Here is a 27,413-nt window from a genome sequence, read left to right on the forward strand (position 1 = left end):
GTAGGAATTTGTCTTCCCCAGCTCCTTTCAGTCTATTAGTAGTTCTCTCAACAGAAAAGAAAAATGACATAATTGTTCATGATTTGTTTTCAAAGAACTCAGGTTCATTCCAATGAATTTTGGCTTCTCTTTCTAACTGTTCATTTCTCCTTCTTACAAGATTAGACTGAAAGAGTATAATCATATAGGCAGATAGTAAGTGGAACCACAAGAATTCTATGAAGCAGATCTTATCAAGTACTTGAATAAGACTCAATATTGTTGCCATGGAAATGTTCTTACATAAGGTGCTGTTGCTAGCCTTTAGACATTTGTTGACATGTTTAAGGATGATATGTTGTCATGTCTGTAATTGGATTCTTAAAAAAAATTCAGCAAAAAATAGTTCAGGTAGTGACATCAAGCTAGTAGCTCTATCTTTGTACTGGTATATCTGTCTGTCATCTTTAAGTGCATAAACATTTTTATAGCGTGAAGTAAAAAACCGTGCAGTCAAGCAAAAAAGTAATAAAGTTACCGGGTAGGGGTTGAGGTAGTGAATACATAGGGATAATTGCTTTTTAACTCCCCATTAAAATACAAACAGTGGAGCACATTAAATGAGTAAGTGAATACTCTTCACACATTGGATGAGATGCCTTTAATTTGAAACTGTCCTGTGGAATATGTGGTTTTTCTCATTATAAATATAAAAAAATTAAGTCTCAGAGAGGTGAAATGTGAATTTTCAAACAATTCAATCTGTTCCCTGTATCTCAGGGAGAGCTGTGTAGAAAGGATTGAACAGAAAAAAAATGGGGTAGACAGGAAGGCAAATGAAGGCACTGAGGGAATGATAAATTGATAAACATGAGCAATACAAACAATTGCAGAACACAAGAAAGACCATGTATTTTAGCAAAGTATCTGGAGAAGAGAAAGTGCAGGTTGAGTATAATAGCCTTATTCCTTGAGGCTATCTCAGTCCTTGTACTGTAAGCTTCAAAACAGGAGATAGAATTGGCAAATTTGGAAACAAAATGTAAGGAGGGGGGAGGAGCTTGCTATAGGGTAGAGTGTATCCTTGCAGGGGGTCTCACGCCACATGCCCCATCCAGTTCTAAGGGTGATCAGAGAAAAGATTGCTAACAACTTTTCTCCTGTCTCTAAGGTTACTTTAACATTAGGAAAGACATACTTTCCAGTGATTTTATTTAGCATTTCCAAAATGATTGTGGTAATTCCTTTACATATTTATTCCATTTAAATTCATGGTACAGACTTGAGTTCAGTTATTTAATTTCAAATAAATCCTAACTTTAAAAAGGCGGCCAACTGTAATCTGTGGTGGAATTCTGCTGGGGAGATTATTATAGTATGCTGATGACCTGGAGGGGCTCAAGCAAATAAAATTTAGAAACTTAAAATTAGTCTATTATAGCTTAGCTTAGCTTGTTTTTTTTTTTTAAATAAATGTAAGTAGTTATTTTTTTTAAATGAAGAAATCTCATAAAACATTCCCAAGACACTAAAAAACAACATTGAAATGAGGGGCTTCTTTCCGGTGCTTGTTTTTATGTCTCCCTTCTGTTTTCACTAAAGTAACTCTCAAAGATTAAATAGCCAGAACCCCAGTGGAAGACTAAGACACAGGTTGTTTACTTCAGCTCTTGCAGGCAGGCTGGTGCAGTCATTTAGGTCACAGGAACTATAATCTTGTTTCTCTCTTTTAGGATCTTTCATCAGAAGCCACCAGGGAGCAGCAAATGACTAAATCACTCACCTTGCCTCCACCAGTGAGACACTTGCTTGGAAATGAATGAGAGATATCCCAGTGAGGGGAGGGAGGAAGGGAAAAAATAATGGTACCAATACTCACACTCAAGTGACTTTATGATCTGGCCCTTTACTGAGCAGGAATTGTCTCTTTAGTCCCATTCCATGGATCCACAATCCAGGTCCCAAGAATGAGAGAATAAAAATCCATATAAAATCACGCCAATTGTGCAGAACATGGACTTTGAGGAAAGATACCCAAAATATGAATCCCAATGTTACCATTACACATACAATAACCAGATAGACCTTGCCTCACCTCTGCTTGACCTCATTCCCTCATCTGTAAAATGGAGCTGAGGATAGCATCCTTCTGAAAGGTGGTCATGGGGATTGGATGAAAGAGTACATCTCAGGTAGAATGGACACTTTGGCTCATAATATTCAATAACACTATCATAACATTCGCAAAGTATCATATGGTTCAAACAAAATATAGACAATTCAATGACATTTCAAGCAAATTCTCTATGTGCAAACAAAAAAAATGTTTAGGATGGCAGCCTATCCCTCAGCTCTTAGACGACTGAACATGAACTTTAAGCATAGATGAGCTGACACATTTAGTATAAAAAGGTAACCAGAAGAATTTAGCTCAGTCTTCTAATGGTAGAGAAGATAACAGTTTTCTATATAATGTCACACTGGGTGAAAAATGAGGAAATAAAGGAAAGAACAGATGAAAAAGATGGGGGAAGGGAGAAAATTTTCTGAAAGACACACACATACACACACACACACGCACACATGCACACACACAAATAAAATTTTTTTTTCCATTCTAGCACTGAGTGAAACAAGACTCAAAAAAGATAAAGGGACTCCCAGAATGCAGAATTGCTCAGCTAGTGAGCAACAAAGCCAAGTCTCTCAAATTCTACCTCTGGGATACATTCTGCATGAATTTAGTCATCGGAATACTAACATAATCCTGACTATCTTTCTTGTTTAGAAGGCAATACAAATTGTCAATTTTTTCCTGGTAACTTTCCCCTGTCTCTCTGAAAACTTTGACAAACGTCAAGTTTCCTAAAATCTACCATCTGCTAGGAGCCACTGAAGCCTACAGAGAATGTGTTAAATTTACATGGGGAGGGCAGAAACAGACATGGGAACATTCTCACTGGGATACTCAGAGACCCTGTGATAATTCAGAAGTATCTTAACCACACAGCATCTTGCTGGTATTTTTGTTATTGTTGGATTTTTCTCTTTGCTTTTGTTTTAACTTATGAACTAGAGTGAGAATAGTTTCTACCTCCTGGAATTACCATAATTCTATGTCAAAATCCTTAGCTCGAGTGTACAGCACATATTAACCTTGATAAATAAACACCACCACCCCCAGCACTGGAAAACGCCATCCAATCCAAACACAACCCCTCTAGTCTGACCACAGAAATCATCTAAGCATCTTTGTAAAAGCCAGTTCCAGAAGGATCCTGTAGTCAGCCTTGTAAAACAGCCAGATGCTTGGATAATCTCACAACCTGGAATCTCACTTTCCGTTATTCTTCATGCTTTCATTGTCCGGAGGCTGCCATGGTGACAATGTGGGTATATAATCACAACATGGTATGTGTTATGCTCTTTATTTCCAAAGCACATTCACATTCTTATGTTGTTGATTCCAAAACAACTGAACAAGTCAGTGAGGCCAGGTAATACCCCACACTAATGATAAGGAAACACAGAATACAGGAAGGAGTAACAGTAGCCACCATAATTACACACCAGTTGTGCTCCTATCTTGTGTGTATATTGGTCCATGGAAATTTCTTAGTAGCCCACACGTTATTATTTTAATTTTCATGAAAGAAAAGTGAGGCTCAGAAAAGATGACCATTTGTTTATGTTTCTCCAGATAGGTGACAGAAGAGCTGCGACTCAGGTCTGGATTCATCTTCCTCCAAAATCAATAAGCTGTACCAGCAACATATCAAAGAATCACTGAAATTATTCACAACTAGCATGATATTATTATCTGTGCCTTCTAACTCATAGTCCATTTCAGTAAACGTTTTAGTAAAACACTCCTTCAGTCAGTTTTAATTGTTAAAGGTCCACTCGTCTGTGGCTGTGGCAGTCACTGTCACATACAGCTGCTTGTCAGCTGTTTGCTAATCCTAGTCTCCTATTCTTAGTTCCCAGTCCATGCCTCAAATTGCGGGGTCCCACTAATAATGAGAGAAAAGAAGAAGAAGATATACTGCAACTTTCTTTTGTATTAATTTATTAACTAGTTACTTGACAACTTCATAGAGAGAGATTACATGATCTACAATGAAACAATGCCCTAGCATCTCACTCCCTACCACCCCTATTTATCTCTTCTTTTCTTTACACATTCATTTCTATTTCCTGCATTTTGACCCACTTAATTTAACCAACACATTCTGCATGACCATGAGTTAGATTCTTGTGGGCTCAGCAGAGGGTTCAAAGTTAAAGACAATGATCCCCTTCTGAACTCCTAGCATCTACAAATAGCCAAGAGTTCAGCAATTCAAGAGTCCATGAGCCTCTCTGCCATCCATGACAGACTGTTGATAGTCACTCTTATGTGGACCAGAGCTGCTGTGATGATTACAATGGATATCCTTTCTTTTCAGCTGTCTAATTCTTGTGGCCTTGGTCCATTCTCAATTCAAGTTGCAATGGCATTTTGAGTGATCTCATCCCCCTGGGGAGATTGAGCTTAGTCATTAGTTGAGATGACCTACTCTGTCTTGCTTTGTTTTAAAAGGGGATGATGGTGAAAGAGGTGACACAGGAGAAGAAGGCAAGGATGGCAAAGTGGGACGCCAGGGACCAAAAGGTAAGTTAGCCTGTCGAAATGGGCAATCTAATGTGCAATGCCCCTCCCCCCTTCTGTCTCCATCTCCTCTTCCCTCTGTCCCTCCTTCTCCCACCCCTGTTCTCTCCCCCCTGGCTCTTGTCTTAGAAATTAGCAAATTCACAAGCTCCCTACCACAGATTTAGATATAATATGTTTGAGGTATGGGTTACCTGACCAGCGAAGGGTCCCTATGGACTTGCCTCAAGGCTAGACGCTGTTGTATTTCTCAAGCTGTATCATTAAGACTGTTCACACTGTGTGGCTCAGGGAGGAGCAGGCTCTGACAAAATATAAGATGATGAGTTTTAAGAAACATAGGTATCATAACTTTGAGGGCAAGGATATAGGGGAAGAAGGACTCAGTTTTCTTTAAGAGAACAGTTTGTCCATATTCCAGTGAGTAGATGAACAACACAAATTGGACTTAGTTTCCCCCTCCCCCCCCCCTTTTTTTTTCTTCTTCTTTTTGGGATGTAGTCACAAAGGTGGACAGTGGACATGGGATGAATGGAAACTGAGTGCAATGGAGTACATGATGTGAAGTTCCCAAATAATCATGAAAGTATGTTTAGGGGTGGGTCAGGAAATAGTTATGTTCAAAGAAAGGTCCTTTGAAATGCTTGTCTTTTCCCAATTTCTCTATTTCTTTACTTTGTTTTTCCTTATAATAAAAAATGATGGAGGGTCTTGTAGGAAAAAACAACAACAACAAAAACAAAGCAAACAACAGTAACACAAAAAGCTACTTAGATGTTTTCATGAATAAACCGAAGGGTAAACCTTACTAAAATTCAGTCAATAAGCAAAAGGCTCTGGATCACCACCGCTTATCTCCCAAACACCTCTGTTGTTTCCTCTCAGGGAACCGTACCCAGGGACCACTTGTTTTAAAGTTTTAAACGGTGGAAAAGACTCCCAAGCCCTTAGGTCTCAATCTGAGAAAGACTGTATGATTCTAAAAGTTCTTAAGCTAACTGCTAAGTTATTCTCACAAGACAAAGATTTACATCTAGTGAATGTTTTTATAGTATCACTTATTGTTAGTTATTTTATAGTATCACTTATTTGTTAGTTTTTGGCTTTGGTTTTTAGTTTGGTTTGGCTTCATTTTCCTTTTTGCTTTTTGAGGGCATTTTGTTTTGTTTTTGTTTGGTTGGATTTTGCTTGTATTTTATGGGAGGTATCATAGGACAGCCTTGGAAAATTCGAAATTTGTTCTGTATACCAGGCTAGGCTTCTAGTCTTAGAGATTCACCTGCGTCTGCCTCCTGAGTACTAGGATTATAGGTGTGAGCAACCATGCCCATCCCATATTATTGTTTTTTTTTAAAAAACAGACTTTGAAATTGTGTAGGGGGTCCCTGACGATTAGTTACAAGCTTAGCAGCAAAGTAGGCTGTGGTGGATCATATCTGCCATCCCAGGATACAGACGTGAGGCAGAACTGCTGCATTTGAGGTCAGCCTGGGGCTCAGAGTGAACAGCAAGCAGTCTGTGGTAGTGTGAGATGCTGTCTCCAAAGGAAAAAAAATAAGTAACAGAACTTCAGCAAGACAGTTTCTAATATCTCTTTCACCACCAGGTTTTATGGCTATGCATTCTCTTCCATGTTCTGAAGTAGCTAAAATCTTGTTTGAAAGCAGAGGGAAAAAATCAATCCTAAGGCAAAACCAGGACTTTATCTAGAGGTGAATCTATCTAAAACAAAATAGAAGAAGCTTACTCTGCCACTTATCTACTCTTTATTTTACAGACCCTTTGCTGTGGGCATTAGTCAATATTGGGCAGTAAATATTTTAACACCAACATGCCCAGAATTGTCAGAAACATCATATTTCAATTAATAGATACCTTTTTAACTCTGTTTGAACATAGGATATACATATTAGTGTCTTGGGTTCATTTTCTGGTTTTGTTTTGCTTTTCTAGAAAAATACCATTGAGTATATTTTGTGTTGGCAATCTACTGTTGAGCTGCCTCTCAAGCGTGGTTTTTACACCCAGTGAGAGTTCACTGGGAAACCCTTTTTCCATTTCCAAACATCTGCCAGTCTGAGAGAGTTTCTGGGTTGGGAATGTGCATGTGTGTCCACTTTTCCTCTCAGTACTGGAGCTACATTGGACTTAGACCCCTGCAGGGCCTGTGCATACTGCTACAGCCTCTGTTTTGTGAATATCAGCCCTGTTTTAGAATGCCTTGTTTCTTTGATATCCTCCATTCCAATGACTCTTAGAATCTTTCTGTGACCTCTTTTGCAGATTTCCTTGACCCCTGATGGGAGGGATTTGATGAAGACATCTTCCAAGGTCTCTCTCTCTCTCTCTCTCTCTCTCTCTCTCTCTCTCTCTCTCTCTCTCTCTCTCTCTGCACATTGTTCAGTTTCACGTCTCTGTTTTTCTTTCCATCTACTTCAGGAGGAAGTTTCTCTAATGATGACATCCTGGGGAAATCACTGAATTTGAGTACAACAGAATGCCATCAGGAGTTGTTTTATTAATGTGTTCCTTTAGCAGAACACTAGTATATGGTTTTCCCTCCAAGTCCATGGCCTGTCTAGTCCCAGGACCTTGGCCACCCAAACAGGGTTGAACATGGGTTCCATCTCATATCAAAGGCATTAAATCCAATCACAGACTGGTTTATTACCTACACAACTTGTCTGCTTCTATCAGACCAGTATATTTTACTGTTTCTTCTGGTAGCATTCAAAGTATGTTCCAGTATCATGGACATTGAGTAGTAGCTGTGTGTAATTGCTCACAATTATAATTTAGGCACTTGGAAGGCTGTTTTAACATTATTTAAGATAAGCCTGGGCTACAGTATGAAAGTTGTTTAAAACTTTCAAGCAAATACTAAAACAAGCAAAGGTGTTGTTGTTGCTTTGGAAAAATTAAAATTAGCCCTAGCTTAGAAAAGAGTTTAATCTGTATAGTCTCTGTCAGAACCTCTTTTGTCTTTTCCCAAGATTTAAAAAACAGTCTTTTAAAAAAAAAAACAGTCCAAGATGTTCTTTCATCATGTAGCATCTGATAGTTTACTTTGCTGTGCAGAAACTTTTAAATTTCATTTAGTCCATTTGTTATTTCTTGAAAAAATTCCTGTGCTGTCGGAATATGGTTCAGAAAGTTTTTGCATATACATATCTTGATATATGTTTTGATGTTTTCTTCTAGTAGTTCTAGGATTCCAGCTTTAATATTAAAGCCTTTGATCCACTTTGAATTGATTGTTAAGTAGCACAAGAAATATAAATCTAGCTTCATTTTTTTGCAGTATATCCAGTTTTGTCAGCACCATTTGTTTAATAGGCTGGTTTTTTATCCCAGTACAGTTCTTGACACATCCTGATAAAAATTCAGATGGCTGTAGCTGTGCTATTTCTTCATATTCTGTTTACTGGTCAACATTAATGTTTTTATGCCAATATCATGTAGACTTTGTCACTATGGCTCTGTAGCATAATTTAAGATCAGGTATTGTGGTACCTCCTGTGGCATTTTTTTCTTTTACTCGATATTTTCTTTATTTACATTTCAAATGTTATCCGCTTTCTTGATTCCCCCTCCAAAAATCTCCATCCCCCCCTTCCCCTGCTTCTATGAGTGTGTTCCCCACCCACCTCCCTGCCCAGGCATTCCCTTACACGGGGGAATTGAACCTTCACAGGACCAAGGGCCTCTCCTCCCATTGATGTCTGACAAGGCCATCCTCTGCTGCATATGCAGCTGGAGCCATTGTCAACCTAATTATTGAGCAAACCATCACAACTTGTCATCTTAGGTAGAAGATAGATAGATAGATAGATAGATAGATAGATAGATAGATAGATGATAGATTAATATGTATTCTATGTGGAGAGAATTCTATATAGAATGTAGAATAATTTTTCTATATAGTATTCAACATATTCTCCCTAAGATACCAAATATATATTCCTAGTATATAGATAATAACTAATATAAGTAAATATATATGTATATTGCTATTTATTTTAATCAAAGATCATGTAAGTCACATTCTTAAAGAAAAGAAAGGTCTCATGTTATAAACTGGCATGCTTTGTTTTTCAGGAGTGAAAGGAGAGCTGGGTGATATGGGAGCCCAGGGTAATATTGGCAAGTCTGGCCCTATTGGCAAGAAGGGTAAGTTGGCCATGCTATTTAGCAATACAAACTAAAGCAATCAAGCACATAGTGAACACATTCTTTTAATGCTTTATGTCATGAAAATGATCACTTTTCTTTCTCTTAAATAGTGTTCATTCTATCTCCTGAACTTGAGTCTTATGCAAATAATATATCCCATAGCTGAGAATCAAAAATAAACCATGGAGTAAAATTAACCAAGATTTCAGAACAGAATCACACATAAAGTTCTGGTAGGTTCTATGTTGAACTCTCTCCCTGGATCTATGAATAGCTACTAACCCTTGCTATGACCCAATGATAATGTGATTTAAATATTGTCGTGATTACTCATATAACACAATGTAGACAAGCATAGAGTAGAGAAATTAATAATAACATCTCCAAAATCTATTATCAAGATAGGAAACTGAAATATATCCAAAAATACCTACCCTTTCGGACATATTCTGCTATAACTGCAGCCTCAATAATTTCCTTTTTATTACCCAACCTCCCCTTCCCTGCCCTCTTCCCTCTTCTCATAAAACTTCACAATGGTAACAAGTCTCAATTGTTCGCAAATTCATTAATTCATATATATATATATATATATATATATATATATATATATATATATACAGGCATTGTTCCACTTGGTTGGAAACATAAAGCTGAAGAAAAAGTCAAAATGCTTTGCCAGCAGCTCGGTGATCATTCAGAAAGATAAGAATTTCTCAATAAGAATTATAATCCTGAATAACATAAGTACTAGAGGTGCCAAATGGGAAAGGAAGGCAGGATTGAGATGGGGAGGGGAGAAACTGAAATAGGTCTTAGAAAATGGCAACAACTTTTCATGCACCAGGAAAAGACATTTGAGATAAATGCACAAAATCATTCTATAAAGGTTCAGATTAGAAGCTCAGTGTCATGAATGTTATAATAATGTATCCTTTATGTTATGATGAATGCATAATTCATAAACCTTTGGCCCTTTTCAAAACTGATCAAGTGCCTAGTGGTGCTCAACAGTGGATTCTTATAGGCAGCTTGCCAGAGTGGAGTCGAGCTGAGGCTTGTGGCTTCTAGTCTCATCTGGAGGCTCTGTGCCATCTCAGCTCACACCTCTCCACATTGACCCTTAAGGGGTTTCCTTCAGTTGAACTGGGAGACATGGATAGACGCCTCTCTTGGATGTTTGCCACTGGTTGAAATCTTTAAAGCTGGGGAATGCTACAAAAGCTCTTCATCGTCTGTGGCAGCTGTTGTTGCTTGAGTCTGGTGGTTTTATCAAAAAAAAAAAAAAATTGGAGAAGCACTATCTTCAGAACACTTCATTTGCACAGGTCTTACCCAAAACCCGGAGAGGAGGCTTACCATGGGTTTATGCAGATATATAACTTGGTAAGCATTTTATATCCATCAGCTGAAATAGTGATTCTCTATATTTTTAAAATGATTACCCTCTAACAGTTCACATATGTAATATATTAATATATACTTAGTATGAATTATATATTAAAGTATTTTTCTTTTTCAACTCTTAACCCATTTGTTAATATTGCTACCAACAAAGCATGAGTTAAGACCACTGTCTCCAGCTCTAAATTTTCTCTATCATCCTTCTTGTATTCATTGATTTGGGAGTGGACACAAGTATTCAAGAAGTGAACTGAGACAGGCTTAAGTGAAGAAAAACATTTAGCTTGGACCTCAGCTGATATGTTTATATAGTTTGAAGTTACTTTCATAAACAGTTAAGTTATTACTAACAAGTACAATATAGGAATAGCTTCCAAGAATACTCCAACCACCTACTGTGCGGGCCAGTACAAGTCATGAAAGTACTGTGCCCAGGCACATGCAGCACAAAAAATGTAGAAAAATAAACAAGGGAAAATGCTTGACAAACCTAGGGCTGGACATAATTTGGAGTTTTGCAAATCAGACATCTCAGGCATACATAATGTGAATGCCAAAATGTGTCCTCATGATGGCAGTCTGAACATCCACAGCCTATCAAGAACAAGTTACAATGGTGGAAGAACAGTAGCATAGTTAACAATCAAACAATAGCTAGACTTTAGCTATAGGGCAAGAGGCTGCAGACTATATCAAGTTAATCTTTCTGGAAATTATGACTGACTAGGTATTTTTTTAAGTGCTTACACATAAAGGCATGAGAGAATGACAACCATGCTCTGGAGCATAAGGAGTCAATGTGAAATTAACTTGTGGATCCTATGTAGGACATTCGTCAGTTCATATGCAATGCCCAGTGTACAGGGGAAGCAACATTGAGAGACTTGGGTGTGACTAGAAACTTACTCAGACTCCATTGATTCTGAAGGATTTCCAAAGAACAGAGAAGCCCAGGAAAAATGCTCCATAATTTAGTTATAACTCCAGAAAAATCTGAAAATTTTTAATAATTAAACATATACCAATTTGGTATTTTTAGCATAGCAAACTAAGTATGCAAGAAAATACTTAATTGAAAGAGAATATAAACAACAAAGAATCTACTTTTAAAACATTCAATTAAAAAAAATCTCAAAATGTCTTTCTCAGGATTGGGAATGAGGTTAGTGTCTCCTTCCATCTTGAATTCTAATCAACATTTCTCATGAGCATCTAGCCAGAATACAAATACAAGAAATGAACCAGGCATCACAAGAACAGGACACAGACAGATTCATTACATACAGCTGATTTATTGCATGACCAGAAAATTGTAAATAAGCTGCAGATAAGCTACTTGTATGGCAAGTAGTTTTAGGATGCCAAATGAATAAAAATAAATTTGAATTCTAAATACGAAGAATGAAACTAAAATAACACCATTTATCATAGTATCAAAGTTATCATGTACCTAGGAATGCATTTACTAAAAAGTGTATAAGGCCTCCACAACAAACACAACATGACAATAATCAAAGGGTATGTTGATACTATTTTTCAATGGAAAATCAGCTGCCTATCTCTAAATTGTACTGGGTTAGCTAAATATTTGTGTTTAAAAGTAATAATAGAATGTGTGAGTTGGCTCAGTGTGTAAAGGTACTTGCTGTTTTGCATAAATATAAGTACAAATGACAGAAGTCTGTCTAGGGTTATTTCAGAGATTGTTGGAAATTCTACCCAAATCCCAAGCCAAAGTTCACTCAGTGCTATTTTAAGAAATTCAAACAGCAATTTTAAATAGCAAATCTTCTAACACTATACAATCAAAAGCTAAACTAAATTGATATTTACCTGATAATGGATGACAATAGGAAAATATGGTCTTTTCTTTCTCTTAGTCTTCTGAACGTTATGTGTATATAACTTTGTGTATTCAATAAAAGCACTGAAACCCATAGTACAGTCCTCTTAGCTCTGATTGCATGGTATGGTAACATACTGTGCAAAGTGTGCATGCTCTATGTTCAGAACCAGGGCTTCCACTGACCCTGCAGGATGCAACATAGGTGAGCATTGCCACCAACACCTCAGATTCACTATCTGAGTAACTTTGAATTGGCTTTTGCTTGTGGAATTTTCAAAAACTTTTTACTGTTGGCAAGTTCTCAGGACACACACATTTACTTATTTACCTCAAATGTGGTCATAACCCACAATGTAAGGACTCAGTATTAGGTAACAGAGAAAGGAAGAGTGACAAATCTTTATTTAGTATGACTAGCTGAGTCCCAAAGTGGATGGATCCCAGAAATGTTGAATAATTAAATTTGGAAATGATGGTTTAACTAAACTTCCTTCCTCCTTCTGGTCAATTCCCACTTTTCCTTCATGACTCAGAGATGCATCACCCAGAGTACACCTCTATCACTGTCCTCATGGATTTTATTTGCCCCTGTAGAATATTGGTTTCTGAGGGGTGTCTTAATTAGGGTTTCTATTGCCATGAAGATATACCATAGTGACCCTTATAAAACCTAATGTTTAAGTGGAGCAGGCTTACAGTTTCAGAAGTTTGATTCATTATCACATGGTGGAAAACATGGCATCATACAGAGACATGGTACTGGAGAAGGAGCTGAGAGTTCTACATCTGAATCTGCAGGCAGAACAAATTGAACTGTTTTGAGCTTTTGAAACCTCAAAGCCCACCCCCACAGTCACAGACTTCCCCTAAAAGCCACACACACACACCTCCTCCAACAAAGTGGGCTGCCTTGAGCTTCCAAGACCTCAAAACCCACTCCTACAGTTACGGATTTCTTCTAAAAAGCCAAACCTCCTCCAACAAGGCCATACCTCCTAATGGACCCATTCTTTATGGGCCAAACATTCAAAACCATGAGTCTATGGGTACTATTTTTATTCAAACCACCATAGGGTTATGAGATGAATAGAGTATTTATTGGATCTGTTGACTTAAAACATAAACAGGAGGCTGGTAAGAGAAAATGGTAGGTAAAAGAACTTGCTGAGCAAACCAAGGTTAAAATCCTGAAGACCAATTTTAAAAGATGGTGTGGCAACTGGCACTTGTAATCCCAGCATTGTGGTGACAGGAAAGGAAAGTGGAGGCAGGAGGATCACTGGGACTTGCTGGTCTCCCAGTAAGGTTCCAGGTCTAGTGAGAGACCCGGTCTGAAAAAATAAGGCAAAGCATGGTAGCTTGGGACACTCAATAGCCTGCTCTGGCTTCTGCAAGTGCTCACACACACACATAGGCATACATGCACACATATACAGGTGTACATGTACCATACTCACATACATAAATACACATACAAAATACACATACAAAATGTGTGTGTGTGTGTGTATGTGTGTGTGTGTGTGTGTGTGTGTGTGTGTACATGTGCATGTGTGTGTTCACATATAAACTACCTGAGGATTATAATTTTACCTTTATGCCTATAACACAGTAATAATGTTCTAATAATTTGTTGTATTAAGAAAGCCAAAAAACTTGGCTATGGATACAGCTGAATGTTAGCAAGCTCAAGTAGGACAAGCTCTGTGTTTCATACACAGAAATACACATGTTTATTCATACATAGGTATTCATGGGTATAATTAAAAACTAAATGACAGAACATACTATTTCCTATAAGGTAGCCTAAATTTTCACTGTCTTCTTTTTTTTTTTTTTTTTTTTTTTAAGATTTATTTATTTATTTATTTATTTTCCATTTTTTATTAGGTATTTAGCTCATTTACATTTCCAATGCTATACCAAAAGTCCCCCTTACCCACCCACCCCCACTCCCCTACCCACCCACTCCCCCCCTTTGGCCCTGGCGTTCCCCTGTACCGGGGCACACAAAGTCTGCGTGTCCAATGGGCCTCTCTTTCCAGTGATGGCCGACTAGGCCATCTTTTGATACATATGCAGCTAGAGTCAAGAGCTCAGGGGTACTGGTTAGTTCATAATGTTGTTCCACCTATAGGGTTGAAGATCCCTTTAGCTCCTTGGGTACTTTCTCTAGCTCCTCCATTGGGAGCCCTGTGATCCATCCATTAGCTGACTGTGAGCATCCACTTCTGTGTTTGCTAGGCCCCGGCATAGTCTCACAAGAGACAGCTACATCTGGGTCCTTTCGATAAAATCTTGCTAGTATATGCAATGGTGTCAGCGTTTGGATGCTGATTATGGGGTGGATCCCTGGATATGGCAGTCTCTACATGGTCCATCCTTTCATCTCAGCTCCAAACTTTGTTTCTGTAACTCCTTCCATGGGTGTTTTGTTCCCACTTCTAAGGAGGGGCATAGTGTCCACACTTCAGTCTTCATTTTTCTTGAGTTTCATGTGTTTAGGAAATTGTATCTTATATCGTGGGTATCCTAGGTTTTGGGCTAGTATCCACTTATCAGTGAGTACATATTGTGTGAGTTCCTTTGTGATTGTGTTACCTCACTCAGGATGATGCTCTCCAGGTCCATCCATTTGGCTAGGAATTTCATAAATTCATTCTTTTTAATAGCTGAGTAGTACTCCATTGTGTAGATGTACCACATTTTCTGTATCCATTCCTCTGTTGAGGGGCATCTGGGTTCTTTCCAGTTTCTGGCTATTATAAATAAGGCTGCTATGAACATAGTGGAGCATGTGTCCTTCTTACCAGTTGGGGCTTCTTCTGGATATATGCCCAGGAGAGGTATTGCTGGATCCTCCGGTAGTACTATGTCCAATTTTCTGAGGAACCGCCAGACTGATTTCCAGAGTGGTTGTACAAGCCTGCAATCCCACCAACAATGGAGGAGTGTTCCTCTTTCTCCACATCCTCGCCAGCATCTGCTGTCACCTGAATTTTTGATCTTAGCCATTCTCACTGGTGTGAGGTGGAATCTCAGGGTTGTTTTGATTTGCATTTCCCTGATGATTAAGGATGTTGAACATTTTTTCAGGTGCTTCTCTGCCATTCGGTATTCCTCAGGTGAGAATTCTTTGTTCAGTTCTGAGCCCCATTTTTTAAGGGGGTTATTTGATTTTCTGAGGTCCACCTTCTTGAGTTCTTTATATATGTTGGATATTAGTCCCCTATCTGATTTAGGATAGGTAAAGATCCTTTCCCAGTCTGTTGGTGGTCTTTTTGTCTTATAGACAGTGTCTTTTGCCTTGCAGAAACTTTGGAGTTTCATTAGGTCCCATTTGTCAATTCTCGATCTTACAGCACAAGCCATTGCTGTTCTGTTCAGGAATTTTTCCCCTGTGCCCATATCTTCAAGGCTTTTCCCCACTTTCTCCTCTATAAGTTTCAGTGTCTCTGGTTTTATGTGAAGTTCCTTGATCCACTTAGATTTGACCTTAGTACAAGGAGATAAGTATGGATCGATTCGCATTCTTCTACATGATAACAACCAGTTGTGCCAGCACCAATTGTTGAAAATGCTGTCTTTCTTCCACTGGATGGTTTTGGCTCCCTTGTCGAAGATCAAGTGACCATAGGTGTGTGGGTTCATTTCTGGGTCTTCAATTCTATTCCATTGGTCCACTTGTCTGTCTCTATACCAGTACCATGCAGTTTTTATCACAATTGCTCTGTAGTAAAGCTTTAGGTCAGGCATGGTGATTCCACCAGAGGTTCTTTTATCCTTGAGAAGAGTTTTTGCTATCCTCGGTTTTTTGTTATTCCAGATGAATTTGCAAATTGCTCCTTCTAATTCGTTGAAGAATTGAGTTGGAATTTTAATGGGGATTGCATTGAATCTGTAGATTGCTTTTGGCAAGATAGCCATTTTTACAATGTTGGTCCTGCCAATCCATGAGCATGGGAGATCTTTCCATCTTCTGAGATCTTCTTTAATTTCTTTCTTCAGGGACTTGAAGTTTTTATCATACAGATCTTTCACTTCCTTCGTTAGAGTCACGCCGAGATATTTTATATTATTTGTGGCTATTGAGAAGGGTGTTGTTTCCCTAATTTCTTTCTCAGCCTGTTTATTCTTTGTGTAGAGAAAGGCCATTGACTTGTTTGAGTTAATTTTATATCCAGCTACTTCACCGAAGCTGTTTATCAGGTTTAGGAGTTCTCTGTTGGAATTTTTAGGGTCACTTATATATACTATCATATCATCTGCAAAAAGTGATATTTTGACTTCCTCTTTTCCAATTTGTATCCCCTTGATCTCCTTTTGTTGTCGAATTGCTCTGGCTAATACTTCAAGTACTATGTTGAAAAGGTAGGGAGAAAGTGGGCAGCCTTGTCTAGTCCCTGATTTTAGTGGGATTGCTTCCAGCTTCTCTCCATTTACTTTGATGTTGGCTACTGGTTTGTTGTAGATTGCTTTTATCATGTTTAGGTATTGGCCTTGAATTCCTGATCTTTCCAGAACTTTTATCATGAATGGGTGTTGGATCTTGTCAAATGCTTTTTCTGCATCTAACGAGATGATCATGTGGTTTTTGTCTTTGAGTTTGTTTATATAATGGATTACATTGATGGATTTTCGTATATTAAACCATCCCTGCATCCCTGGAATAAAACCTACTTGGTCAGGATGGATGATTGCTTTAATGTGTTCTTGGATTCGGTTAGCGAGAATTTTATTAAGGATTTTTGCATCGATGTTCATAAGAGAAATTGGTCTGAAGTTCTCTATCTTTGTTGGATCTTTCTGTGGTTTAGGTATCAGAGTAATAGTGGCTTCATAAAATGAGTTGGGTAGAATACCTTCTACTTCTATCTTGTGAAAAAGTTTGTGCAGAACTGGAGTTAGATCTTCTTTGAAGGTCTGATAGAACTCTGCACTAAACCCGTCTGGTCCTGGGCTTTTTTTGGCTGGGAGACTATTAATAACTGCTTCTATTTCTTTAGGGGATATGGGACTGTTTAGAAGGTCAACTTGATCCTGATTCAACTTTGGTACCTGGTATCTGTCCAGAAATTTGTCCATTTCGTCCAGGTTTTCCAGTTTTGTTGAGTATAGCCTTTTGTAGAAGGATCTGATGGTGTTTTGGATTTCTTCAGGATCTGTTGTTATGTCTCCCTTTTCATTTCTGATTTTGTTAATTAGGATTTTGTCCCTGTGCCCTTTAGTGAGTGTAGCTAAGGGTTTATCTATCTTGTTGATTTTCTCAAAGAACCAACTCCTCGTTTGGTTAATTCTTTGAATAGTTCTTCTTGTTTCCACTTGGTTGATTTCACCCCTGAGTTTGATTATTTCCTGCCGTCTACTCCTCTTGGGTGAATTTGCTTCCTTTTTTTCTAGAGCTTTTAGATGTGTTGTCAAGCTGCTAGTATGTGCTCTCTCCCGTTTTTTCTTGAAGGCACTCATAGCTATGAGTTTCCCTCTTAGAAATGCTTTCATTGTGTCCCAAAGGTTTGGGTACGTTGTGGCTTCATTTTCATTAAACTCTAAAAAGTCTTTAATTTCTTTCTTTATTCCTTCCTTGACCAAGGTATCATTGAGAAGAGTGTTGTTCAGTTTCCATGTGAATGTTGGCTTTCTGTTATTTATTTTGTTATTGAAGATCAGCCTTAGTGCATGGTGATCTGATAGGATACATGGGACAATTTCAATATTTTTGAATCTGTTGAGGCCTGATTTGTGACCTATTATGTGGTCAATTTTGGAGAAGGTACCATGAGGTGCTGAGAAGAAGGTATATCCTTTTGTTTTAGGATAAAATGTTCTGTAGATATCTGTCAGATCCATTTGTTTCATCACTTCTGTTAGTTTCAGTGTGTCCCTGTTTAGTTTCTGTTTCCATGATCTGTCCATTGGTGAAAGTGGTGTGTTGAAGTCTCCCACTATTATTGTGTGAGGCGCAATGTGTGCTTTGAGCTTTACTAAAGTTTCTTTAGTGAATGTGGCTGCTCTTGTATTTGGAGTATAGATATTCAGAATTGAGAGTTCCTCTTGGAGGATTTTACCTTTGATGAGAATGAAGTGTCCCTCCTTGTCTTTTTTGATGACTTTGGGTTGGAAGTCAATCTTATCAGATATTAGGATGGCTACTCCTGCTTGTTTCTTCATACCATTTGCTTGGAAAATTGTTTTCCAGCCTTTCATTCTGAGGTAGTGTCTATCTTTTTCTCTGAGATGAGTTTCCTGTAAGCAGCAAAATGTTGGGTCTTGTTTGTGTAGCCAGTTTGTTAGTCTATGTCTTTTTATTGGCGAGTTGAGACCATTGATGTTAAGAGATATTAAGGAAAAGTAATTGTTGCTTCCTGTTATTTTAGTTGTTAAAGGTGGCATTCTGTTCTTGTGGCTGTCTTCTTTTAGGTTTGTTGAGGGATTACCTTCTTGTTTTTTCTAGGGCGTTGTTCCCGTTCTTGTATTGGTTTTTTTCTGTTATTATCCTTTGAAGGGCTGGATTCGTGGAGAGATAATGCGTGAATTTGGTTTTGTCGTGGAATACTTTGGTTTCTCCCTCTATGATAATTGAGAGTTTGGCTGGGTATAGTAGCCTGGGCTGCAGTTTGTGTTCTCTTAGTGTCTGTATAACATCTGTCCAGGCTCTTCTGGCTTTCATAGTCTCTGGTGAAAAATCTGGTGTAATTCTGATAGGCTTGCCTTTATATGTTACTTGACCTTTTTCCCTTACTGCTTTTAGTATTCTATCTTTATTTAGTGCATTTGATGTTCTGATTATTATGTGTCGGGAGGAATTTCTTTTCTGGTCCAGTCTATTTGGAGTTCTGTAGGCTTCTTGTATGTTCATATGCATCTCATTCTTTAGATTTGGGAAGTTTTCTTCAATAATTTTGTTGAAGATGTTTGCTGGACCTTTGAGTTGAAAATCTTCATTCTCATCCACTCCTATTATCCGTACATTTGGTCTTCTTATTGTGTCCTGGATTTCCTGGATATTTTGAGTTAGGATCTTTTTGCATTTTCCATTTTCTTTGATTGTTGTGCCGATGTTCTCTATGGAATCTTCTGCACCTGAGATTCTCTCTTCCATCTCTTGTATTCTGTTGCTGATGCTCAAATCTATGGTTCCAGATTTCTTTCCTAGGGTTTCTATCTCTAGTGTTGCCTCGCTTTGAGTTTTCTTTATTGTGTCTACTTCCCTTTTTAGGTCTAGTATGGTTTTGTTCATTTCCATCACCTGTTTGTATGTTTTTTCCTCTTTTTCTGTAAGGACTTCTACCTGTTTGATTGTGTTTTCCTGTTTTTCTTTAAGGACTTGTAACTCTTTAGCAGTGTTCTCCTGTATTTCTTTAAGTGATTTATTAAAGTCCTTCTTGATGTCCTCTACCATCATCATGAGATATGCTTTTAAATCTAGGTCTAGGTTCTCAGGTGTGTTGGGGTTCCCTGGACTGGGCGAAGTGGGTGTGCTGGGTTCTGGTGATGGTGAGTGGTCTTGGTTCCTGTTAGTAAGATTCCTCCGTTTACCTTTCGCCATCTGGTAATCTCTGGAGTTAGTAGTTATAGTTGACTCTGTTTAGAGATTGTTCTTCTGGTGATTCTGTTACCGTCTATCAGCAGACCTGGGAGACAGATTCTCTCCTCTGAGTTTCAGTGCTCAGAGCACTCTCTGCTGGCAAGCTCTCTTACAGGGAAGGTGCGCAGATATCTTGTATTTGGGCCTCCTCCTGGCCGAAGAAGAAGGCCCAAAACAGGACCTTTCTCAGACACTGTGTTGCTTTGGCAGTTCCCAGGTGGTACAGACTCTCACCTAAGCAGACTAAATTCCTAAGTTCCTTGGAGTCCCGGGACCAAGATGGCGACCGCTGCTGCTGTGGCTTAGGCCGCCTCCCCAGCCGGGTGGGCACCTGTCCTCCGGTCCGGAAGGTGGCCGGCTGTCCCCGGCCCACAAAGGGTGCTGCCTCAGCGCCTCTGTGCTTCCGCCTGTTCCAGAAGCTGTCAGGTTCTCTGGCGCACCCTCTCACCTGTTCAGACTAATTTCCTAAGTTCGGCGGGTCCTGGACCAAGATGGCGACCGCTGCTGCTGTGGCTTAGGTCGCCTCCCCAGCCGGGTGGGCACCTGTCCTCTGGTCCGGAAGGTGGCCGGCTGTCCCCGGCCCACACAGGGTGCTGCCTCAGCGCCTCTGTGCTTCTGCCTGTTCCAGAAGCTGTCAGGTTCTCTGGCGCACCCTCTCACCTGTTCAGACTAATTTCCTAAGTTTGGCGGGTCCCGGACCAAGATTCACTGTCTTCTTTTAAGAACCACTTTTATACGCTACCAGTTCCAACGCTGGCTGCCGACATTTCCTTCCCTCTAGAGATGTGTCATAAAAATTTATGAGCATGCCTTAAGAAAAATGGAGATGCAGTATTTTGCCTTACCTGGACTAATTTCTTTTTTTAATCAGTACTTGGAAATTTATTGTCCTCGTTTGGCCATGGCCCTCCTAAGTTTTTCACTGGCTTGGATTAATTTCAACTTTCTCTCTAGGCTGACCTTAATGCTGTCACCTGCGTGGTTAAGGTAGCTTTCCAGATGTCAATATTTCATTTTAAGAATAAGGAATAAGAATGATTTAGTATAGGTAAATTCAATCTCATAGCAAAGTAAATGTTTTCACTTAAGGCCAATAATCTTTTTCATGTTGAAAGCATTCTGATTTCTTTTGTTCCTATGAATGTGACCTCTAATTCTTTACTTAAGACACTCGTTATAGGCATATTCCCACTCACAGGTTCAAATAAGATTTTGTTGGTGACTTGAAATTATAATTAGGAAAGATAGATATACTAAGCCCAAATATTCAGTAAGCAAGCGAAGGATGTAGTTGGAGTGTTTTATTCTGAATTCATGTTGGCTCAGCATCCTCTGAGTAGAGGCCAGTGAGAAGTCCATGAAGAGATGGGATGGCTTCATTTGCTCTCCTAGTGACTTATCATTTTAGGTACCATTATTCCCATTTAAGACATAAAAATACAGACTTAGGAAAATTCAGCATCCTATCCACAAAGCAGCAAACACACAATTCAAACACGGGGACACTCACTTTCATGGCTGTGTCTTCCAATTTGTCACAAAGGAAAGGACTTCATGTCAAAACATTAAAACTTGGCCACAGGGATTACAGCTTCTCAGAATAGAAGAAGCCACATACCAGTTCGAGAAACCATGTCCCAAGCTAATCAGACCAGAATGGTGCTGCCTTGTAGTTTTTTCTGCTGGAATTCCAAGGGTCTTTTCCTGTTCTGACCACCTACCAGGCTTTTGGTTTATTTTGAAATGTTAGCACATCATGATGTCAATGTCCTTGTTCTCTTGTGTGTTTTGATTTCCTTAAAAGCCAATCCTTCTACCAAAGCAAATATGGGTCATTCTTATTCCTGGCAGAAACATCCAAGATTTGCAATGGATGTCAAAGCTGCAGATAATAATCCAGAGCCTTTATTCAGCATGAATTTGTCCCCAATTCATACATTCTTCATTTTGTTTTGTTCTTTTTTAAAGTTCAGCCATTGCCCCTTCCCAAGTTCCTCATCCCATTACTGCTGCCCCCTGTATCCCAGAGGACTTTCCCCTCCCCAGGCCTTTCCCTCCCTGGGACCTCATGTCTCTCCAGGATTAAGCATGTCTTCTCCCAGTGAGGTCAGATGAGGCAGTCCTCTGTTATATATGTGTCTGGGTCCTCTGACAAGCTCCCTGTATACTACCTAGTTGGTGGCTCAGTGTCTGGGAGTTCCGAGGGGTCTGGATTAGTTGAGACTGCAGGTCTTCCAATGGGGTCACCCTCCCCTCAGCTTCTTCCATCCTTCCCCTAATTCAACCATAGTGGTCCATGATTTCAGTCTAGTGGTTGGGTATAAGAATCTGTGTCTGTCTCAGTCAGCTGCTGGTTGGGCCTCTCAGAGGATAGCCATGCTAGGTTCCTGTCTATAAACATACCATAGCATCAATAATACTGTCAAGCCTTGGTACGCCCCCATGAGATAGTTCCAAAGTTGGGCTGGCCACAGGATTGCCTTTCCCTCAGTCCCTTCTCCACTTTGTTCCCTGCTATTCTTTAGATAAGAATAATTCTGAGTCAGAAAATTTGACTGTAGGTTGGTAATCCCATTCTTCCACTTGAGGCCCTGCCTATCTCCTGCAGGTGGTCTCTTGGAATTCCCTCTCCTTACTTTTGGGCATTTCATCTAAGGTCACTTTGAGTCCTGAAAGTCTTTCACCTCCCATCTGGTCTCTGGTACATTCAAGATGATCTCCCTACCTCCTACCCCATGATGCCATATATTTCCATTCATTCTGCTGATCATCTGGGCTTCTCTCCTGCCCTCCCTCCATACCTGATCCCCTTTTCCCCTCCCCCTCCCCTCTTCCACTTGCATCTCTCTCTCCCTCTCTTCCCTCCCTCTCCCTCTCCCTCTCCCTCTCCCTCTCCCTCTCCCTCTCCCTCTCCCTCTCCCTCTCCCTCTCCCTCTCCCTCTCCCTCTCCCTCTCCCTCTCCCTCTCCCTCTCCCTCTCCCTCTCCCTCTCCCTCTCCCTCTCCCTCTCCCTCTCCCTCTGTCTGCCTTCCCTGGTTATTTTCTTCTCCCTTCTTAGTGGAATTGAAGCAACCTCATGTGGGCCTCTCTGCTTGTTAAACTTCTTAAGGTCTGTGGATTGTATCCTGGGTATTGTGCACTTTTTGGCTGATACCCACTTATTAGTGAATACATACTATGCATGTCCTTTTGGGTCATACACATCATGGGTCATTTTATGTTGAGGTCCTTGATCCATTTGGATCTATTTGGATCCATTTGGACTTGAGCTTTGTGCAAGGTGATAAATCTGGATCTATTTTCATTTTTCTACATACACACTGTCTGTTAGACCAACACCATTTATTGAAGATGCTTTCTTTTTACCATTGTATATTTTTGGCTTCTTTGTCAAAGATCAAGTGTCCATAAGAGTGTGCATTTATTTCTGGGTCTTTAATTCTATTCCATTGATCAACTTATCTTTCTGTTTCTACACCAATACCATGCAGTTTTTAACCATTATTGCTCTGTGGTACAACTTATGGTCAGGGATGGTGATTCACCGAGAAGTTCTTTTATTGTTAAGAATTGTTTTTGCTATCCTAGGTTTTTTGTTTTTCCATATAAAATTGAGAATTGCTCTTTCCATATCTGTGAAGAATTGTGTAGGAATCTAGGGGGTGGTGCATTGAATCTATAGATTCCTTTTGATAGTATGGCCACTTTTACTATGTTAATCCTACCAATCCATGAGCACTGGAGATCTCTCCATTTTCTGAGGTCTTCTTTGTTTTCTTTCTTGAGAAACTTGAAGTTCTTGTCATACAGATCCTTCACTTGTTTTGTTAGTTATATCAAGATATTTTATATTATTTGTGACTATTGTGAAGGGTGTTATTTCCCTATTTTTTCTCAGCCCATTTATCATTTGTATAAAGGAAGGCTACTAATTTGTTTGAGTTAATTTTATATCCAGCCAATTTTCTGAAGTTGTTTATCAGGTGTAGAAGTCTCTGGTAGAAATTTTGAGGTGGCTTATTTATATTATCATATCATCCTCAAATAGTGATACCTTGACTTCTTTTCCAATATTTATCCCCCTGTTCTCCTTTTGTTGTCTTATTGCTCTAGCTAGAAGTTAGAGTACTATATTAAATAGATATGGAGAGTGTGGGCAGCCTTGTCTTGTCTACAATCAGGTGATTTTAGCAGGATTGCTTCAAGTATCTCTCTATTCAGTTTGATATTGACTGTTGGTTTGTTGTATATTGCTTTTATTATATTTAGGTATGGGCCTTGAATTCCTAATCTCTCCAATGATTATGATTCTATGTAAGTGCTATTGTAAAACATTTTAATGTGGCAGTCCATATGATAACTAAAATAACAATTAACTAATTGTTAGATGGGTAACATACACAGAGTGGACATAATACAAGTGGAAGATTAATGTGCCGGGAAGTTAAAATGAGATATTTTTATGCTACCCAGAATATGTAATTTTTACTGAATTGATGACTTCTGAAGTTTCCATTTAATAGGTTGATCACAGGAAACTACAACTATAAAAATCAAAAGCCAGTAAGAGGAGATTATTGTTATCTATATTTATTTTATGTCTCTTAAAAGACTTATCCAGAATAGTTATTATAACAGAACTAGAATCTATATTCAATCCATATCAATTTGAAAGATATTTAAGTGCAAGCAAAATATAAATTATGAGAAAATAAAGTATTAAACCTGCTTTCATAGAAGAGTATTATTGCTCTAATTGATGGTGCCTTGGGATCTTCAAACATATATTCATGACTTTATGTGAATTTTTATTGCAAAGACTGCTATTTTCTTCAGAAATTTTCTAGTTTTATTTTTTTACCTCACATTATTATACAAACTTAAGGGGTATGATATGATATTTTGATACATGTGCACATCACATATCTATCCCCTCAAATACTTACTGTTTCTTTTGCAGTGAAATGGTCAAGATCTCCTCTAGCTATTTGGAAGTAGAGAACACATTACTATCGTCAATAACTGCCCTGCTGTGCAACAGAACACCAGGGCTTGCTGCTGCTAAGTCTAAGTTTATTCCCCTGTACCAATCATTTCCAACTTCTCCTGATCCAACCCTTTGCAGTATCTGCTAACTATTGTCCTACTTTCTACATCTACAAGGCTGACATTTTTCCACTTCCATATATGAGTAAAATCATGTGGGCTTTGTCTTTCTGTAGCTGACTTATTTCAGTTGGATAACATTTTCTCCTTATTTGCCTTCATTAGATCATCAGCCAACACATCTGTGAGGCATTCCAAACTAGGAAGTCAAAAATAGTTGGGTTTGAATACCAACCCTGTCATTCAAACTCTTGAGCATGTTACTTGCCTACATGAACCCAAATTCCTTCAGTTGTAAAATGAAGGCAATCAGATTGCCCACCTCATGGGATTTAATCTGATAATATAAGTGAAGCATGCAGAATGGTTGGCAATTTATTTATATTTAGTAAATGTATGTGTCCACTCCTCTATTAACTCATTCTCACAGGCTTGTCTAATTTACATGTGAGGGAATGAAGAATCTTTAGGACACAACTAAGAGCAATCTTCCTCAGCAAGGGACTTGACATGTTCACATGTGTTTGTTTGTTTATTTGTTTGTTTGTTTGTTTTCTCACCACCTGTATGATGTCTGTACCCTTTTATTTACTGCTGCTGAAGTTGTTGGTTGCCAGGCTTAATTGCAAAGTACTCCATCTTTCCTACTACTGTTCTATCTTTTCTCTTAAGTATATCCTGTTTGTTTGAAGTGTCTGTCCCAGTCTTACCATGTTATGTGATTATTGAGTTCAGCATTGTCCATAGGCAAGTCCTGTGACTTCTACTTTCCCACCTACACAACACAATGAAGGTCAAGGGCATCTTTCCTTTTGTTATCCAAGCACCTGCATGTGTGGCATCACTGTAAAGAAAGTGTCCATACAGATCAGTTTAGAAAGCCATGGGAAATCTATGGTATCCCATTAAAAATGCTTTCTTCAACATATAAGAATCTTAGTGAGAGTACTCAGCAGACAGAGGATGTCTGGACAAAGGGTGTCGGCAGACTGATACCCTCAGAGCAGATGACAGAAGGAACCTGCAGGCTTTACAGTGGCCTTGTGAGAGATGACAACATGCAGACCCTATTGGATCATATGCCCAACTTCCTGCCTTCCCTTAGTGCTTATCCAGGTAGGACTGCCTCCAACTCCTTCAATCTGGGTGACCTCCAGCCTGTGTTTATCCTTGGCAATTTTTCGTATATTGTCAGATCACCTTTAATGCATGAAACCTCATTTCACCCTGCTCAGTGTCTTCTCTTTTGATCCTCAAGAATCTCAGCCAAACATGTTCTCCTGGAAATCAAAAGCCTTTTTTTCAATTATTGTGTCTGATGTGGGCTTCAAGAGTTATTTTGAAGTTTTAAAATAGAACCAATATTTCTTTTTTATTTCTTTCTCCCTGTTTCAAAAGCCTTGCTTCTTTGAGAATTATTTTTTGGAGGCTTCCGACTAAGTAATATAATGGCCCCATAGAAAGAACAGAAAGAAAAATTGCCAAGGTTGACATTTTAGTCTAATGTGGTATGACTCTGAAGAGCAGATATTTGCATGTGTTACTTCCTTCCTAAAAATTGTCAGTGCCTTGAAGTCAGAAGTTGAATCTTGTCCTTCTGTGTATTTTCTCCATGCACCTAGTTGTTAGTCTTATATAAAGTAAGTATTTGTTGAAATCATTTGGGAAAAAAAAAACACGTATTTTTGGTTTTGTTTTGTATTATTGCCAAGGTCAAAGCCACATAGAATGACCTGGAAGATAGTAACTACCAAGGTCAAAGCCACATAGAATGACCTGGAAGATAGTAACTACAGGCAGCTCAGTGTGTTAATTAGTGGATACAGATTTGCAAAGCAATTGTATTTTTAAAATTAAAACCATGCTGCTCATTTTATTGGCATTGTTACTAAGGTGAAGGCCATATTATCATCAAGACAAGTACCACAAATTCTAATGCCCTTTGTATATCCTCCAAGGAATTTCTACTATCAATCTAAATAAATTGTGGCTCACCTGATTATTTATGCTTATGAACAACCCAAAGCAAATCAGTGGTAAAAAGTCAAATTTGGAGGCTGTTTCCTTTGGTTTTAGAGGTATACAATGATATCATTGTACAATGAAACAACTCACTGTTATTTAGTTATTGTGGGTTTTGTTTTGTTTTTATTTTTGTTTTCTGTTTCTATTTAGGTGACAAAGGGGAAAAGGGTCTGCTTGGAATTCCTGGAGAAAAAGGCAAAGCAGGTATGAATGACACACTCACTTTGTTTTTGTTGATATCTGACACCATTCCAAATGTGTCCAGCTCAAAAACTACACTAAACAAAAATAAAAATAAAAACAAACAAACAAACAAAACCCAGAACCCCTTTCCAGGCCTTCAACCTTATTTGCATGGACTAGACAACAGGGCGAAAGAGAACTTTCCTGTCTGCACACCGGTGACTTTCCAAGCCCCGGGGAAGGGAATACGGGCACATTCCATCCCTGCTGTGCTCATGGTGAGAAACAAGCCCAGCACATCAGGGGCTGGAGCTCAGTGTCTGGAACCAAGAGAAATGTCCACACCAGATACTGCATCAGCAGCCATGCCTTGAGCATCTGAGCCAAATGCTGGCCTGAGATTCGCCTCCAGTGCTGATCTTTTAAGATTACCTGGCTAAGAAGCCTGCCCTACATGAGCTG

General features: G+C 38.9%; 1 protein-coding gene across 3 annotated transcripts in view; it reads left to right on the top strand.

Moving 5' to 3' along the window:
• The window catches only part of Colec10 (collectin sub-family member 10), a 55,587-nt gene that overhangs the window by 19,658 nt on the left and 8,516 nt on the right, over positions 1-27,413 (top strand). For all 3 annotated transcript variants that reach the window (NM_173422.3, XM_011245615.1, XM_011245616.2), the window contains 3 exons: positions 4,562-4,633; positions 8,729-8,800; positions 26,919-26,972. In NM_173422.3, coding sequence (NP_775598.2) covers positions 4,562-4,633; positions 8,729-8,800; positions 26,919-26,972 — 198 coding nt within the window. The remainder of the gene's footprint in view (positions 1-4,561; positions 4,634-8,728; positions 8,801-26,918; positions 26,973-27,413) is intronic.

This window comes from Mus musculus, chromosome 15 (assembly GCF_000001635.26).
Source record: "Mus musculus strain C57BL/6J chromosome 15, GRCm38.p6 C57BL/6J".
In the NCBI taxonomy this organism is placed as follows: Eukaryota; Metazoa; Chordata; class Mammalia; order Rodentia; family Muridae; genus Mus; species Mus musculus.